Below are 20,067 nucleotides of genomic sequence, written 5' to 3' on the forward strand. Positions count from 1 at the left end.
GGATCGGGCTCTGTGTTGACAGCTCAGATTCTGGAGCTGCTCTGTGGAGCCTGCTTCAGATTCTGTATCTCCCTCTCTCTCTGCCCCGCTCACTCTCTGCTCTCTCAAAATAAAATAAAAACATTAAAGAAAAAGAAACGAAACCTTGATTCATTAGGAAAGAGAAAGTTATACTGCAGTGGTAAACAAAAAAGAAAGAAAAGAAAGACAGAAAAGAGAGAAAGAAAGAAAGAAAAAAAAATCTAAGGAACAAATGAAAGAATCTATGGATGTGTTCAAAGAACTGTACACTGAAGAATTTAAAGGGGGTGAAACCATGGTGTAGCAAACAAACAAAAGAAAAAGCAAAAGAAAAACATATAGCTTCAAGCAGCTGGTCTTACTCTATCCCTCCCTCAGGTGTCAGATTTTTGGTATAAAACTTCTTAATTTCACTAGTGGAAACTTTACTTTGCCTACTATACAACTTTCTAACTGCTTACAAACTTAAAGAGATAAAGATAATTGTTTTCATTTTTATTGATTTTTTTATTTGAAAGGATTTTAAACTATACCTGAAATATCTTAAAATAAACATATGAATATTTATGAAGATTGTTACAATGCAATTTGTTGAAGGTTATTTTTAAATTTCTTTTCCCAGACAGGTTTATGTCCAACATAGGCAACTATATTTGATTTATAAACAGAATTCATAAGAGGAAAGGGAATGGAAAAAGCGATTTCTATAAGTTTCTTTATAATCTATGTAATAAAAAGACAATAAGTAGGATTGATTAGAAAATTAAATCCATTCTGTTTCTCATGGAAGCCTTCCATTTTACTCATATTTTTGTCAATGTAATTAATTCCTGTTACATTTTGCATCCCTTTCAGTATAGGGGTAATATCATAGGCATTAGGCTTCTAATTTTAACCACTGATGTCATATACTCATTCCTATAAAAAGCATTATTAACAGTAATTATGTATTATTCACAGATATTGGCTGACTTAGAAAACCATGCATTATTTAAGAATGATCTGGAATGTCAAAAACTGATTCTGGAAGCAATGAAATACCATCTATTGCCAGAAAGAAGAACTTTAATGCAAAGTCCAAGAACTAAACCTAGAAAATCTACAGTTGGAACTCTGTATGCTGTAGGAGGAATGGATAACAACAAAGGTATGCAATTCTTTGCTTGTTTTAGGGGGGTTGTTTTGTTTGTTTTGTTTTTACAATTCTTGATCTATACGTAATACAACCTGTATCAGACCATAGCACAATTTTAGTATGGTAATCTGTGTAATATACCAACAAACCTCATGTGCTTTACGCATTAAGATTTAATATTAAGGGGAAAATTAAAAGAACATCTCTTATTTTCAGTCCATAATTGCTGCTTTTGCTTTTTATTCATCTTTAATCTCTCGTGCATTATTTATCAGACTTCATATGAAATGAAAAGGGGACTTAAAGCACTTAACTTACAAACACAGGCCAAATAATTGATTGGATATATTGACAACTATAGTTCAATTTTAAGTAAAAGAAATATACAGGTACATGCCTGCTGAAAGCAATATTATGAAAAAGAGAGTTTCTATTTTTGAGGCATTTGGAATCTCACACAGAGGCCAGGCAAATAAATAGACAACTATAAGCAAATGTAATGACTGTGACAGTTATTTTTTACAAATTTAACTGTGATTTCCAATTTTGCTTTTCAAGGGGAATTGAATGATTCATTTAAAAGTTGAAGGTTTTATTCTTAATTATCTGTAACTAGTAGGAAATGATCAATGAATATTTGTCTTTTTCAACTTGTCTTATGTGAGTTCACAAGAACATAACTGTCATATGTTTGTGTCTGATAAGTGATATAAATATCCACCATTCATTTAATGTACACGTAAAAGATATAGTTGGTAACAACAGAGTATGGTCACATGTTCAATCTCTAGTAAAGATATTTGTTATTAAAGAATTGGAGGGAAGCAACAAAACTTATTTCCACCATTGTGAACTAACATCCCAAAATAGCACCTAAAGCTACCTAATTTGGGAAAGACACATATTCTCATATTTTTGTCTGTCAGAAGATATCTTATGGCTGGCTGTTAGATGGTGGTCATTAGTTTATTTCCTGACAATTTTAATTTCTGTTCACTGGGACATTAATTTTTCATAATCATCACATTAAATGAGCACTCGGTAATTTATATATATATATATATATATATATACATATATACATATATGTGTATATATATAGGAGATGAAGTATGTAAAGAGGTTAAACTAAAACACAAGGCATTCCAACATGTTTCATTCCAAAGGGACTCCCAAGGGACCTGGTCTGACCTTCCTAATCACATGGAATAAGGCCAAACCATGTAGGAACTTTGGAGACATGAGACTATCAGGGTGCTATGAAATAACAGTGATATGACACAGGGACGGGATAAGACAAAAAGATATTTATATATGTGACATGTATATTTATAGCATGATATATATGGTAAGTCCCTTTTATGCTAAATTGAATATTCAAAAATGACGAATCAAACGAGAAAAAAGAATCAAGCCATAAATAGAAGTTTGCAATGTGTTTTACTGAGCATGATTTAATTCATGTCTACAACATAAAAATACTGAAAAATAAATATTTAAGAATGTAGCAATATATAGCACATTTTAAAGCCAATTAAAACATTATTATATGTGTTCATATTTGTTCTACTATGAATTGAGAAATTAGGGGACATAAAATTAAATATAATTTTGAAAAAGGCAATAAATACAAGCTGTTTTTATAAGGAGACTGACTTTCTTCAAATGGTGTCAACTGAAATCAAATACAAACTTAAATCAATGCAGGAAATTGTATTGACCTATTGGGTGTTTTGATAAGAATTTTATTAAATATCACAGTAATCATCATAAATTTTTTAGAAAGGTTGTTTTAAAAATAAAACAGTGCTTGTATTGACTTACACTTATATATGATTCATGTAAGCTATGGAATAAAATTTGGTGATAGTGTTTAAATGGAAATATTGGCATTAAAATATTTTTATTGGGTATCTGATATTAACTAATTATTAGACAATTCCTTACAAATAGGAATAGTTGTTTTTTATAATTTTAATGTTTATTTATTTTTGAGAGAGAGAGAGAGGGAGATGGAGCAGGAGAGGATAGAGAGAGAGGGAGACACAGAATCCAAAGCAGATTCCAGACTTTGAGCTGCTAGCACAGAGCCTGATGTGGAGCTCGAACCCATAAACTGTGAGATCATGACCTGAGCTGAATAGTTGGGTTTTGTACTGATCAGAAAATTGTATTTTTGGGGGGGGGGGGAGATAAACTTTTTCAGTCTGGTAATGCACATATTAAAAATCTGATAAAACCTCAACAGTATAGATAAGAAAAATCAAGCATGTGCTTGTAACATTGATTGTTAACAGCATGGTATGTTTCCTTTCTTAAACTTCTACATGTGTATGTATGAGTGTGTATGGCCATAACTATGTGTCAACATTTATATAGAGATATGCCTATTTACATTTGTCTTCATCTCAGTCTCTATGATTACCTAGATAAGGTTCTAAATATATGGGGTTTATTAACCTACTTAAAATTATTATTTTTTGCTTTTAGTCATTATTTATATGTATAAATTTATATTTTATTAAAATTTTTAAATGCATAATATCAAGAAGCTTACTTATTCTTACTCATATGGAAATGCCAGTTTCTTTGAGCTTAGTCCTATTATTAAACACTTGGTAGGATCCAATTGTTTTTCTTTAAATGATGGCATCATTAACATCTGCATGCATCAAGAATTTTTCCTAACCTTTGAGTGTTCTTTATAAAGATTACCAGATGAAAAATTACTGGGTGGGAAGGAAAAGCTGTTGTGACATACAAGCTAATTTATTTCTGGAAAGTTTATAAGAATTTATAGCATCACCAAATTATACTATAGGGTCAGTTTAAGAGTCTTCTCAACCAATTTTCTGCCTTAGAAAAAGAATTTATTATAAATTTTTTCTAATATGATGGTAGAAAATTGTTTTTGTCATTACTTTATATTTTTTCTTAGTAATGAAATTAAGTTTTTAATATCCTGAATTCTTATGTATAAAATCATGTATATAATGATATAGGATGACGTATTCCTTCTTTTTATTATTACAAATTTTATTTCATTGTCTTGAGCTAATTGCCTATACCATATAGTAGAAACAGTTCATGGTGTGATCCTCTCACTTTCTTTAAAAGGAATAATTCTAGTATTTTACAAGTTTTCTGTAAGTATCTAATACACGTAGCCTAGCAATACTTGTCAATTTCCAGATGAATGATTCCTCTGTATAGAGGTTGTAAATAGCATTACGTTGTCTCAGAGAGAATTTACTTTCCTTTTGGCAGACACTTGAGTGAGAGGAAAACTCATCTTCCAAACCAGGATTAGATGATTTGAGACTAAGAGGCACTATCTTGAGGACTGCTCTAGTCCTAGTTTGGGTTCAATGTCTATATGAGAGCCATTCATCCATGGTGGGCCCTGAATACCCTTTTATTTTCAGAAGAATGAGCTGTAGCTAATTTTTAGCATTTTAGCTTCTATTTTCTGCCTGGATTTCTGCTTCTCATCAGATACGTCTTAGACATCAGCAAATGCACAGAGAAGGCAAGCAACAAGGCCCCACCATTCTCTTTTTGAATCTAAGGTCCTACCTAACTGGCTTGGTTGTCTAGAAGCACATGCTCGGTTTCCTCCCTGCTCCTACCAAGAAGCCTGCACAGTGAATGTCCCCAGGGCTCTCACCTCTGGCTGTTTGTGAATAGGCATGTCTTAGGGGGAAAATGACCAACAATTGTTAAGCTCATTTCAATGCGCATCTCTTCTGTGGGTCTTTGACCTCTTAAGTGTTAGCTATCTTGTTTAGTCTCTAATGTCTTTGAACAGCTAATTTTTGGAGTATTTTAAAACTGTCGCTTTATGGTTACACTCATGGAGATAGTCTTCTACAAGCTTATCCATCGTTAAATGCAGAGGCCCCTTTGGATTTCTAATTTCAACAATTTTCATTTCTAAAAATTCTCTTTTGTGAGATTTACAAAAGAATCATTCATGTTCTTATCTTACTTATTTTTAAATTTCATCCTTTAGTTATTTAAGTATTTTACATGTTTATTTTCTATCCCGTAATGAATAACCTCAACATCTAAAAGTTTGAGGGTCTAAGCGTTCTCTGTTGTTTCTGACAAGTCTCATTTTTGCAAGTTTGAATCTTTTTGTGTTGGATAATACTATTTTGAAGTCATAGTTCATTTGTGGGGCTTTTGGGAGTCTAACCTGGGGATGTTTCCCTCCACCAAGGTTAGCTTTAACCAAGAACCAGGGGCACCACTGACATAAGCCCTGTCCGTCTTCTTCAAAGCTCCAGGCCTCACGCAAAGCCTCGGGTTCCTTCTTCCACCTGTGGTAGGCCAAGGGCAGGTGCTCCAGACCCGATCACAGGTGTAGACATCTACCCCAAGGAAGTGCTGGTTTTGGCATATGGTTAGCTCTCTCTCATGTTTTACCTCCCTGTTCTTTCAGCTATTTGGTTGTGCCCTTTTAGCTTTTTTTCTGTTTCATTTAAGTCCAGCAATGCAAAAAAATAGTGTTATGCTAGTAACTTGTCCAGGTGTATTGGTGTTGTAACTAGAGGGCACGTCAGCTTGTCTTCTTTTCTCCAAGAAACACATCTCCTTTTTGTTTTCCATTTAGAATTTTTCTTCATAGATTATTTTACCTCTTTTATGTCCTATACTTTTTGGACCATAGGTATTTTGTTTAGAATTAAACTGTTAGCAACCTTTTTCCTATCTTTCACATATTTATAAAATAGGTCATTGATTTATGTATGGTTAAATATCTCTGAGTATTCACAAATTTGTGAATACTATTCAAATATAACTTAAAAATCTAGATCTTTAAAATGGAGATTATAATTCTAACTCAAAGTATTAAATTATATCATGTACAAAATTAGAGCAGCTAGTAACAATGTAGATGATGATTCACTAGCAATTTGATCAAATCCCCATACATTCTTTGGATAGCAAATTATAACTCAAACTTGAAATTAATTAGAAATTGATACATATCTTATATCTATGAGATCAATAGCAGATATTCAGAACTACAAGTATAAATTAATGAGTATATTTGTTCTAATGTAATAAACCAACACTGTTACTTCTAGTAGGCTTTTGGTGAATATTTGTCATATTTAGTTTACATCTTATTTAACTGATCTTAGTAGGTTTCTAAAATGAACAAATCTGATATATATGTGAATATACATGTATATGCATATATACAAAGCAATCACTTTAAAGTATAACATTTATGAGTATAAACCTTGTATTCATATGAAATTCTCCTTTTTTATAATTGTTTGAAGATATAGAAAACCAACTGTAAACAGAAGATTTCAATAACCTAAATAATTTTCCTAATATAATCCTTCAAGCAGAAAAAACATCATGAATTTATATCAGTCCTCAGTAACTGAACATTGAAAAATGATAAAATTATTTCATCAATGACATATTTTGAATACCTATTTTTTTCTTTAAAAGAATTATTTATTTTGAGAGAGAGAAGTACACACACAACTGGGGGAGGGACTGAGAGAGAGAGAGAGAGAGAGAGAGAGAGAGAGAGAGAGAGAGAGGCCCAAGTAGGTTCTGCCCTTCAGAACAGAGCCCCACATGGAGCTTGATCTCACAAACTATGAGATAACGACCTGAGCTGAAATCAAGAGTCCTACACTTAACTGACTGAGCCACCCAAGCGTCCCTCAGTACTTCTAAGCACGATGATATACAAAATTTCATTTCTTTTGTACAACAAATATGTTGAGAGCATAGTCTTAATTATTTGATTTTGGCAAAGGTTGAGAAACTTTTGATTTTCCTTTTTTGAGAAGGAGAGAGAGAGCATGCACCAGCAGAAGGGCAGAAGGAGAGGGAAGGAGAGAATTATAAGCAGGTTTCATATAGAGCCCTACCAGGGGCTGGTCAGGTGCTTAACCAACTGAGCCACTCAAACAACCTTGAGAAACAATCTTTTTTTTTTTTTTTAATTTTTCCCTAATATTTATTTATTTTTGAGAGAAAGAGAGACCGTGTGAGCAGGGGAGGGCCAGAGAGAGAGAGAGAGATGGAATCCGAAGCAGGCTCCAGACTCTGAGGTAGTTGTCAGCACAGAGCCCTACATGGGGCTCGAACCCACGAACTGCATGAGATCATGACCTGAGCCGAAGCCAGGCGTTCAACTGACAGAGCCACGCAGGTGCCCCAGAAACATTTTTAATTCCTACCTTTTACCAAGTATATGTCAAGACAGATTTTAAATGCAGATTTCTGTGTAATTCCAAAATTAGTGTTATTTCTTTTACCCTTTTGCCCACATTTAACCTATTAATGATGAGATGTGCTGAACGTGACTTTTTCAAATGCCAGCATAAAATGCTGACATACTTTTACTACTTAATATATGATTTTTCTTTAGCATTTACTGACATTTAGGACTAGTTCTCTAGAGAACACATTAGGAATATAAGAAAGTAGGTAATTGAGAAAATTAAATATTCTCTATTATATTTATTTCTCTTTCATGTTTTGTAAATTAATTTTTATGCACACAGAATTATAAATATTTTAATTATTTCCCCTTAATTTAAAAGTCTCTATTTGATCAATTTCTCATAAGCTTTACCTTTCAATAATGTATCCTCAAAATGTAATATAACAGACATTTCATAAGAATTCAGACTGTATTTTAAGTTTTATTCTAAGAATGGGTATGAAGAATTATTAAACTAGTATTTTTAAATAACAAAAACATGTATTTGCTTAATTTCCAGAAAATTCATATACATGAATATAAATTTATAAAGATCACGCTCAGTATATTGTTTTTAAAATACAAGTTTCTTATGAAAAGTGTATAAAATATTCTTTTTTATTTAACTTTTATGTAGATATTATTTTCTCAAAGAACAAATTATCCAGGTGAAAAAAAGGAACTTTTAGATACGTGTGAAATACACTATATAATTATTAAATAAAAGCAGTATAATTCGAACAAGGTCATTATATTTCCTGCTATGAAAAAGCCATTAATATCCTGTCTAGAATATACCTATCAGCAATATTTCCATCTAACTTGGCTTCAAATGTCTATCATCAGAATTGCTCTGCCTTCCATAACTAATCAGTTATCAGAGCCTGCCTGATTTACATCAGCATATCCACTACGTTGATTGAAGCTTTATCAACTTATGCCTACAGACCTGGGGTAATGCATGTGTTTCTCAGATAAATTTATTTTTTCTCACAGCACATAAGTTAGCTACATAATGATCTCCCTACCTCCGGTCTCTTTCCAGTTCTACGTATCCAGCTCACTACTGGCAAACCAATTTATCACGACTTTCAGCATAATTAATAAATGCAAAAATCTTGAATAATAATAATAATTAATAATAACCTTCATTAGTCACCTATGTAGAACTCATTCTTTATTAGTGTATGTATCCTTCACCAGCTATCATTTCAAATTTAACCAGCAAGTTTTTCCTATTTTCTCTCCACAAAAAGTCTTGATATAAAATCTCTAATCCTCATCAAATTTCACAACTCATTTCCTTAGGTTTGAAGCATTACATGAGTTCCAGGATTATCCATACATATACATTGTCTTTGGTTTCAGTGTCCTTCACCTTCCATCACCCTGCCTTTGCTAGTCTAACCCTACTTAAGATCCTTCCACCTTTTAGTTGCGTCTTGTCCATATCTTTAGCACTACCACTTTTTTTACACCGATCCAGTTATACTGAAAAATCTGCTTTTAAGTATTTTATTTTCCCAAAATCTTTTGAATTTTTGAGCATCTAGAAATTTTATTTTGTTTTTTATTTATTTTTGAGAGACAGAGAGAGACAGTGTGAGCAGGGGAGGGTCAGAGAGAGAGGGAGACACAGAATCCAAAGTAGGCTCCAGGCTCTGAGCTGTCAGTACAGAGCCTGACGGGGGCCTTGAACCCACGAACTGAGATGATACCTGAGCCGAAATTGGACACTTAACCAACTGAGCCACCCAGGTGCTCTGAGCATATAGAAGTTAAAAGAATCATGAAGTGAGCATCCATATATTCAGCTTGATTTTATAGTTAATATTTTGCTCATCCATCAAAAATTTTAATGCATTCAAAGTTCTAGACATAGATACCCTTCATCCTAAAAAACATTGTCATGCTTATTAACTAGATTTTAATTTTTTAGAGCTTTTAGATGAAATTAACATATAGTAAAATGCATATGTCTTAAGTGTAATCTCAAGTGAGCTTTTTCCAAATATATACACCTATATAATTCAAAGCCCTAACAAGATAGAGAACATTCACCATTACCCCAGAAAGTTACCTCATATCCCTTTTTAATCAGTCCCCAGCTTCCACATCTCCAAAAAAGAACTACTCCTTAAAATTTTTTTTCAACTTAAATTAGTTTGGCTTATTCTTGAACTTTATATGGATGTAATCACACATTCCACATTCTTTAAGGTTTATGTCAATCAGTATAATATTTTCATTATTCATCCACAAGGTTGTATATATCAATAGTTCATTCTTTTTAATTGTTTAATAATAACTGTTTATCCATTTTCCTGACAGTAGGCTACTGGGATCTGCTCAATGTTAGCTATTTCAAATAAAGCTGCTGTGAACAGTCAGGTACAAATATTCTATGTGGCCACTTTACATTTATGTTTAAGAGATATATCAGCTCATGTTATAAGATATATGATCTGCAAAATAAAATGTGTGTGGAAAATACCACTGAAAATATTTCCTTACTTCATGAAAACTATACAAATATTGACTAAATAAATCACAAAAAGTGCTGTTTTCACTATGCCTAGTCATTACTAAACCTATTTGCTTTTTCATGGCTTTGTTCTTCTAATAACACTTTACATGATGAATAGCAACCTGGGCCTTTTGGCATTTTTTATGAATATGAAATATTATTTGATATCCCAAATTACAGGATGTATTTTTACTTAATGCCAAAGCTTTTGAAGAATTTTATGTCAGTTCTGTTTCATAATCGGGTAGTCTTGGTGTCTGACTTCTAGGGAATTCTTTAAGACCATACAGCCTTCATGTGGTTCTGAAATACAAATATACACTAATGGATAATGATCTGCACAAATAATGATATATCCACCAAGAGGTGATTTAAGTGTGATAGCAAATTTCATGAATAAATACCAAAGGGGATAAGCACATTTCATTTACTCTATTACACTGGAGTCATATAAACTATACATATTATCAAGGAATCCAACCGTGCCTGCTGAGAGAGGGACATGATAATTTCAATGATGAGGGTGATGCCAATTGCAATTTCTCTAGAGTAAGAAGCAGGAGATAAGAAAGTCCCAGTGTCTGTATCATGTGGGAATATACTTGTACATTTATTTGCCTATTTTTTATTTTATATAAAAGCAAATTATACACAAGAAGCCAAGCATTCCATTTTGCATCAACACTGAAACACCAAGCCAAATGCAATTTTCTGTACTAGATTTAAACTGTTGAAAATATAGTTATATATACATGTAAGTCCGTATCAATGGGCATTTACTAGGCAATAAGGATTTTAATAAAATAATAATTTTAATTATTTCAGGACATGGCTTAACTACAGTCTTGAAGGCCTAACTCCTCACCAAGAACCCCAAATAATTTTTGGTATGTGCCATTTACTCATTTTAATAAAAATGAAACAATTAGAGTTGTGTGAGCTTTAGTAAGATAAGTAATTATTCCAAATGTTAGTGTCTCTCCTATAGAGAGTAGGAATAATATTACATATCTCTGAGATAGTATAAGACATATCAACAAGAACACATGTAAAAACCTTAACTGAATGCTGATTCAGTAAATGATAGTGAAAATAATATTTTCAAGAGTTATATATTATTCATTGCTGGTAATTTTTTTAATTAAAAAAATTTTTTTTACCTTTGAGAGAGAGAGAAACCACACACATCTGCAAGTGAGGTTAGGGACAGAAAGAGAGAAGGGGACAGAAGATCATGACCTGAGTGGAAGTCGGACATTTAACCGACTGAACCACCCAGGTGCCCTCATTACAGCTAAATTTTGGTTCACACGTAAGCCTCCAGTCATTGGGATTGAGATTTTGACGGTTCACAGAACAAAGCCGGCTAAGAAGAAACATGACATTAGTAAACTTCTGACTTCTAGACACGTTCCATTTGAAGGGAAGTTTACTAACAACATGAAATTCACTTATAAAACCAGTTAACTATGCTTTTGCACCATAATTTGAATATCAGTATCAATGTCATCTTTATCCAAATAAGAATTTAAAAGTAGATATTATACTTTCAGTTATACAAATAAATTATTCTCATTTATTACACTATCCTTAAGCTTGACTCAATCTATTGTCATAAGGTTCTAGTTAGTGATAGTTTTTGTTGTACAAGATTCCAACTTCCCTTTAAATTTCTTGTTTACAGGTGCATTGCCAATGTCTACCTATGGGCATGAATTAATAACATTTTCATATATTTTACAGTCTTAATTATAATTCTATTAGATTAAAATCATTTTTAGATAGGTGTTCACATTTTGTATAGAAAATACAACTTTCTCAGAATTCTGCTAATATTGTTTTTTCTCCTAAATTAGGGAAAAAAGATTTTGTGGGTTTTTTTCCCTTAAATCTCTTTCCTAATTATTGGACAGTATTAATTATGGAAGTGGGTTATAATTGTCCCCCTTCTATAACTGGTTTCTCATCATTTCCTTGGTTCCCAGATTACCAACTCATTCTTTTTGAATTATCTAATTTTGCTACAAATATTCATACAAATGTCAAGTCACTGTTCTTAGTGTTGATAAACCAAACAGCAAAAGTCCCTGGCCTGTCATAACTTAACTTATATTTAGGAGACAAGAAACAAAAATACATGGTAATAGGAAGTAATTCATGTGATGGCTGGAGAGAAACATAAAGTAAAGAAAGTGGGATGGGGTGTACAGGATGAGGGGTAAGGGTTGCTGTTTTATGAAAATTAACTCTAATGAGTTAAATCTGATACACAAATTGCTACATGGAAATTCAATTTGTTTCTTTCAAGAATGAAGATTTATTTGATTTATTATAACCAACAAACATTTTTTAGGTGCCATTTTTCTTATATTATATTGGCATTCTAAGAACAAGGATGGGTAAATTATGGCCCACAAGACAATCTAGCCCACTAACTGTTTTGAATGGCTTTGGTTTTTAAATTATAAGAATTGATGGGGCACCTGAGTAGCTCAGTTGGCTAAGCATCTGTCTCCTGATTTGGGCTCCATGGGATCCTACTGTTCATGAGTTCAAGCCCCTCATCAGACTCTGCACTGAGTGTGGAGCATGCTTGGGATTCTCTCTCTCTTCCTCTCTCTCTGTCCCTCCTTAGCTTGTGTACTTGTGTGTGCTCGCTCTCTCTCTCTCTCTCTCTCTCTCTCTCTCTCTCTCTCCCTCTCTCTCTCCCTCCCTCCCTCCCTCAAAATAAATAAATGAACTTAAAAGAAACTAATTGGAAAAAAATAAAGAAAAATATTTAGTGACTATTTGCATTTGTGAAATTCATGTTTCAATAGCCATAGAAATTTATTGAACCTCCTTCATTTGTTTAGCTATTGTTCATGGTTGTTTTTACTCTAGAATAATCATACAGTTACACAGAAGAGACCCATAAGGAGACCCACAACTACATTTTTTACTATCTGGCCCTTTATAGAAAATTTTCCAACCCCAGCTACAGAAGAAAATAAACCTCTATACATTATTTCTAGGAAATTTGTGATGCCAAATGTCACCTTTCCTTGACCTAACTTTAATGTACTGGCAGACAGAATGGACAATTTCTGTGCATGTTTATAATGTTCCATCGCAGGCAACCTCCCAGTCTCCCTGCTTATCTGCCTAAGAGCATTCTTTGTGGTATTAAGAGCAAGGTCAGGCTGCATGCACAGGAGGCCCAATAGTGCAAGTACAGGCTGGGGGTAAAACCCCCAGAGGAAATGCTCAGTCAACAGAGTAGGAAAGTCTGTGATTTGCTGTAATTTCACTTCTAGCATTATCACTTTTCTGTTTTATGCTCTACTTACTCCTTTGTTAGGCACTTCTCTCTTTAGTTATCCTGTACATATATATGTATGTATGTATTTAGTAAAATGACAGCAAATTTATCACAAGGAGACAAAAATGGGAAACAATAGCCTGTGCATGAACTCAATAACAGAAGTGCAATAACCAATTACTTGCAGACTTTGAAAGAAGGGATGTGATTGGCCAGGGGTTGTGATGTACATCTGTTATTTAAGTAGTGGACTAAAGAGCTAGTAGCAAAGTTTGCATTTTATGCAATTATTCATAGTTAATATATTGTGGTAGCTGAAATTTGGTGAGGGGGTCGGTGTTTTTTGCCTAAACCATGGTAACTGAAATTCCTGAGTATCAGAACCATGCAAAGCATAGACTGTCTATATTTGAGGAGACATTGTAAAATTATGCTGCTTGATACAAAGCAATAGGATTAGAATCTTAGGGTGTGAGGATGATGGCCACTCCAAGGTCTTCTTGTAGGACTAACTATGAAGCAGTCCTCTTTTCTTTGGCTGAAGGAGAATTAAGATTCTAGGGGCACTGATCTCTTCTTGACACAAAGCAACCACAGTGAGCTTTCCTATACACAGTACCACAGCAGGCAAGCAGAGGACCTCTGACTTAGGGAAAGTCATGTATAAGAGACTATAGTTGACGCTTGAACAATGGGGGAGTTGGGGTACTGACCTATGCACGGTTGAAAGTTTGTGTATGACTTTTGACTCCTCCAAAACTGAACTAGTAATATAGCCCACTGTTGACCAGAAGCCTTACCAATAACATAAACAGTCGATTTACACATATTTTGTATGTGTAATATATTCTGTGTTTTTACAATAAAGTAAGCTAGAAAAAAGAAAATGTTATTATGAAAATCATAAGAGAAAGTACATTTACAGTACTGTATTGTATCTAAAAAAAAAATCCATCAGTAAGTGGACTCACACAGTTCAAACCAGTGTTGTTTGAGGGTCAACTGTTTTTACTTCCAAAGAAGAAATAAAGAAACAGTTAAAAGCTTTTTCAGATTGATATTCTTTGGAGGTAAGAGAGGGAAAATAAAATTGCAGTTTCATATATTCTATCATTTCACACATGACAGCTGTGAACAATAAACAGAGCCTAAGGATCCCCAGACACACTGGCAGTGACTCTTTTAGATCGTGATGGACTGAGTGTCCAAATATGTTTATTTCAACGTATTTGCATTGCTTTCTTGTTGATGCCCTGTTGAGGCCACAGGTCAATTATTGATTTTCATTAACAGCCAGGTGTCTGAGCAGACAGCCCTACCTACATCTTTCATGTGAACTCAAAGCAAATCTTTTTAATAAAGATAATAAGAATGCTGATGGGAAAAAAAACACAAAGGAGGGAAAAGCATTAATTCTTAGCTATAGAATAAAAACTTTAATTTCCTTGACTTTTTTTATTGAATCATTTGATTATAGAGTATATATTATTATAGCATTTAAATATTTAATGTGTGCCTTTGATTTTCAAATATTTAAAATTTTGTTCTCTAACTTTAAGAATAAGCTCCTGATAGTTTTCTTTTTTATTCAAAGGACTTGACAAGATTATTTTATCCTGAATTTATCTCATCATTCTCTGCATCATTATTGGTATTGTTGAAAGGCAAAAATGGAAAGTGAAATAGATAGGTGGAATTAACCATCCTGACCTGATTTCTTACTTCCTTGGCTTGTGCTGGACAAGCTTCACTATCAAGAACTTTTAAAGAACACTTTTAATACTGCAATTTTACAACTGGATAATTTTTAAAGCATTTAACTCAATAGCAATCGTCATATCGCTTTAAGAAAACGATGCACTTACAATTTGGTGTCAGAGAAGTCTGAGCATTTGCAATTAGGTGGGTGAGATAATTTTAAAATACTGTTGGAATTTTTCTGAAGAAAAGCAATATAACAAAAGAAAGCTTATTCTTTCATCTTTGCCCTTTGAGTCCTGCCCTACTTCATGTCTGGCTCACTAACTTCATTCAGTCACTTTGGTTCCACTTCAGTAAATTTTCTTTGAACTTGACATATACCATTGGAGATTACCAGTTCAAGGTCATCAGTTTGCACAAAATTATAGAAACAACTCAAAACCAGGAAACATGTTAGTGTAAGCCCAGTTTGTTTTTCAAACACAAAGGATTGTCTTCTGTCATGGGTATCTATTTACTAGGTTGCTGACATATATTTTAGGAGAGAACCATACTTCCCCAAGGGCCTCAGAGGAAGAGCAGAGTCAAGTCAAGGTATTTACTTCTTCAGCAATCTTTAGAATCAAGAAAGATCCTCATGTGTTGTTAAAATAGGGTTGCTGTTTATTTATTTATTTATTCATTTATTTTGAGATGGGTCTAAGGACAGAGACAGAGGGAGAGAGAGAGAATCCTGGGCAACACCACATTGTTAGCCCAGAGTCCCGTGCAGATCTCCAACTCACAACCGTGACATCATGACCTGAGCTGAAATCAAGAGTCGGACACTTAGCTGACTGAGCCACCCAGGTGCCCCAATTCTGGTTGTAATATCATTCTCAGGGAGTTTCTAGACAAGGGACTTTCATCCTCTGGAAGTCATGTGGTGTGGGGTTTTTTTTTTTTTAAGTTTCTATTTAAGTTCCAGTTAGTTTATATATATACTGTTATATTAGTTTCAGGTGTATAATATAGTGATTCAACACTTCCATACATCGCCCTTGCTCACGACTTGTACACTCCTTAATCCCCATCAGCTATGTAACCCATCTCTCACTCACCTCCCCTATGGTAACCATCAGTTTGTCCTCTATAATTAGGAGTCTGTGGAAGCCGTGTTCTTTACTGAGGAGTGAAAGAAGGCTGTTTCTGGTGAAAAGTGAATCACCTGTCAATGAAATCTCCTTTCTTAGTCTCATCCTCACTGGAAAGAAACAAAGCTTAGTTACTAACTTGGTTGTGACTATTTTTGGTATCTCTTGTGAAGATGAATCAAGGCTAAAATTATAAGTCAAATTCTTACAAATGTAATCTAACAATTACTTTATTTTGCCATTTAGTAGTCAGAAGAATTGGGCCAAATCACTGTACATTCTTTAGGTCTTTCTATGACTATGGATTGCATAATAAATTAGTGTGTTATGATGAACTTCCTACCATAATTATATTTCTTGGGCACTCAGTATTCTTTTTGACCAATCTTCCTGTCAATGTACAGTAAATGATAGTAGATGCATCTGTTTTCTAAATTAAGTTACCTTTTGCAGATCCACAGGGAATAAGTCTGTGTGTGTTTGTGCATATGTTTCAAACAAACTAGATCTTAACCCACCAATGTGTGGCTATTCTCTGGCAAAGAAGGATTCCTCAGGGGTACTTTAAGTTACTTCTGTGCTAGAGACTTAGAGAATGTTACGTGAGAGATTTAAAGATAAGTAAAAGTCACTACACTTTCACCTAATGTGGTATTAAAGTAATGCTTTACTTTAAATGAGCAAACCTCAGTAGATCATAGAGATCCTTCATTAATATCTTTCTAAAGTGGGTACTCATTTATGAAAAAGGCAAAAATGTATTCTCCAAGAGTTTATAGTTTAGGTGAAGATCAATAAGATCTCATGTTCTTTTACTATATTTCTTAAAAAGCATTTCAATGACTGGTATTTTGTTACATGGTCAATAATAGAACTAGAGCCCAATTGTCACAATATTAATTTTTCCTTTCATTCACTGCTACCCACATTTCCAGCAAAGGCTAGAAAAATCCTAATAAATATTAACAAAAAGTACTAACTAGGACATAGGGAATTTTAATAACAATCCAAATAACAAGATTATGGTTCCCATTTGGCAAATGTTAGTTATAAAAATAAATATTTAACTTGAAAATATTAAGCACATGAGTTTATGTTTGATGAATATTTTCTAAGAATAGGAAAAAACTGTGCTTGCAATATGTGTTCCTTTGCAATAAAGTTATTTTAATCAATGAGTTCTTTGCTGTAAAAAAGGTGGCTAACTAATAATAATAATATAATTACAATTTGGGCTTATGTTTTTAAGTTTCTTTCCTATGAGATCATTTGCAACATCAAAAGCTGCCATTAGAAAGAAATTAGTATTTCAATTATAGAACTAAGATATATTTACGATAAAATATTCAATATTAAGGTCAACCAGCTAATTTTATGTCAACATCAAAATTATTCATTTTCTAAATCTGCTGTGAATATAATAAGGTTATCTTAGAAAATCTTAAGTAAATTTTCTGATGCTTACATGTTATTCATATTGCTTTCCCATTAATGACCTGCTAATATCATTAGCATGTTACTATTTTAATGTTTCTAATTTACTTCTTGATCTCTCAAGGCTTTTTATATATCAAGGAAATTCACTCTTCACTACAATTATGAAAGTTTTTGTTGTTAATGTTCCCAGTCTTTTTTGTCTATATATTTTTTAAAATTTTTTAATGTTTCATTTATTTTTGAGACAGAGACAAAGCATGAGTGGGGGAGGGGCAGAGAGAGGGGGAGACACATAATCTGAAGCATGTTTCAGGCTCTGAGCTGTCAGCACAGAGCCTGATGCAGGGCTTAAACCCATGAACCGTGAGATCATGATCTGAGTTGAAGTTGGACATTTAGCCAACTGAGTGACCCAGACACCCTCTTTATGTATTTTTGATGTAACTGCATTTTATATTTAGATCATTGGTGATCATATATTGTCAAGAGCCGCCAAGTTTTCTGTCTGCCTCAGGCAAGGATTATCACTCTCCTCTGGGGAGTGAACCAGTAAACAAGATTTGCATCTGGAGGCTGGAGATTGCTATTTCCTGGTCCAAGATTTTGGCGTCGGTCATGCTGGGCCAGATGTAGAGTGGCCAAGGTGCACAAAAGATCAAAACCACATTTTGGATTATTCAGCACTAGCTCCCCCTCCCCAGCATTGCTGAGGCAAGTCTGGGCGCTTCTTTTGATATGCATTTGACTCTGTTACCTGGTAACCGATCCGGGTCAGTTCCCCGCCCCAAATCGCTATTTAAGAGACAGTGTTTTCTGGGATAGAAAAAGAGAGAAGAAGAAGAAGAAAGGAATAAAGGAGACAGAGGCTTGATCAGAAACGGTGTGTGCTGTCTTCACTCTCTGCATCTCTCCCTCCTGCCCTGTTTTTCTCTCCCTCCCTCAGGAAAAGAACCCTCGAGGATTTTCCGCCTTGCTGGCTGGGGCGGGACACGACAATATATATTCATATTGACTTAATAATTCTGGGTCTTCTAGTTTTCCCTCATGGACCTTCACTATTAAGTCTACCTAGAAGTAAAAATTAATCACCTGCTTTTTTATCTTCCAAGATATTTAAGGTTTTAAAGTGTAACCCAAGGCAATTTACTTAAAATCTCCTTGTCTCTGTCTTTTTTTTTTTTTTAAGTTTGTTTATTTTTAAGAGAGAGACAGAGTGCAAGTGGGGGAGAGGCAGAGAGAGAGGGAGATACAGAATCTGAAGTAGGCTCCAAGCTCTGAACTGGCAGTACAGAGCCTGATGTGGGTCTCAAACTCACACATGACAAGATCCAGGGAGAGCAAGATCATGACCTGAGCTAAAGTCAAATGCTTAACCTAGGGAGCCACCCAGACACCCCTCCTTGCCTCTGTTGATGTTTGTGAAGCCTTGAGAAGAGAACCATGTGGTGGGTTCTGTGGCATTCTATGCTGTGCTGTAGTCCTTGGTTCATCTCAAATGCATTCCAGTATGAAGAGTAAGACGAGACTCCAAGTTTACTTATTTATTTTTCTCCAAAAGATAACTAGTTATCTTAAAATGATTTTTTTTAGTCAGTTAGTTGGTTTGCTTATGTACTTATGTATTTGTTTTTCTTGAATTTGTTGTCAAGTTAGCTAACATACAGTGTATACAGTGCACTCATCTTCAGGAGTAGATTCCTGTGATTTATCACTTACATACAACACCCAGTGCTCATCCCAACAAGTGTCCTCCTCAATGCCCATCTCCAATTTTCCCCGCTCCCCTACTACCAATCCCCATCATATTTTCCATTGGTTTAGACACATACTATTACTAAATTATAAACATGAAGTATATTAAGGTTATTTTTGGCTTTCATTTAGGATTTATGAATACAGCTATTTTCCATTGTCATAAAGTGTTTTAAAAATCCCTTAGAGTTATATAATGCTTTTTAAAACCTGGTAGCCCATTTTTCCCTTAGGACTCCTTTGTATTAGAAATTGGCTTTTAAAAATGTATTTTTGATATTTCCATTTGAATTTATAGAGAAATATAAGTACAATTTCATAAATACCTTATAAAATATCATCATATTAATTGTGATTGTTTAGGATAATAATTCACATTTCTGCAAACAAGTCATCTTGTTCAAAATTAGTATGATTCTTTTCATTCATTCTAATTGACATCTTTCAATAAAGTTTTATTTTTTCTTTATCTAGACCTAGCCCCTGTCTTCCTGATTTTAGATAACTCACTTTCAGTGGTGCAATTTTAAATAGATAAATACATAAATAATCTAGGTGAATTTAATTTTTCTAAAGAAATTACATTGATGTTTGCATTTTGCTTCCACGATTAAACAACTTCCAGAAATCTTTTACATTTTTCTAAGATTTTAATGGTAATAGTATTTAGCTATTAAGATGGATTATTACATAAAATACAAATAATTAAAATTATGCTCCATACTTTTGTTTCTCTTGGCTATGAGTCAAGAAGTTGGCATCTTTTGGAATTCCTGAATTTAGTGACATTAATTTAAACTAAATATAATGTTAGAGTTT

At 33.7% G+C, this 20,067-nt stretch overlaps 1 protein-coding gene across 2 annotated transcripts in view; it reads left to right on the forward strand.

Moving 5' to 3' along the window:
- Nucleotides 1–20,067, forward strand: part of KLHL1 (kelch like family member 1) — a 336,973-nt gene that overhangs the window by 235,500 nt on the left and 81,406 nt on the right. For both annotated transcript variants that reach the window (XM_029938429.1, XM_029938430.1), the window contains one exon: nucleotides 982–1,168. In XM_029938429.1, coding sequence (XP_029794289.1) covers nucleotides 982–1,168 — 187 coding nt within the window. The remainder of the gene's footprint in view (nucleotides 1–981; nucleotides 1,169–20,067) is intronic.

This window comes from Suricata suricatta, chromosome 4 (assembly GCF_006229205.1).
Source record: "Suricata suricatta isolate VVHF042 chromosome 4, meerkat_22Aug2017_6uvM2_HiC, whole genome shotgun sequence".
Classification (NCBI taxonomy): domain Eukaryota; kingdom Metazoa; phylum Chordata; class Mammalia; order Carnivora; family Herpestidae; genus Suricata; species Suricata suricatta.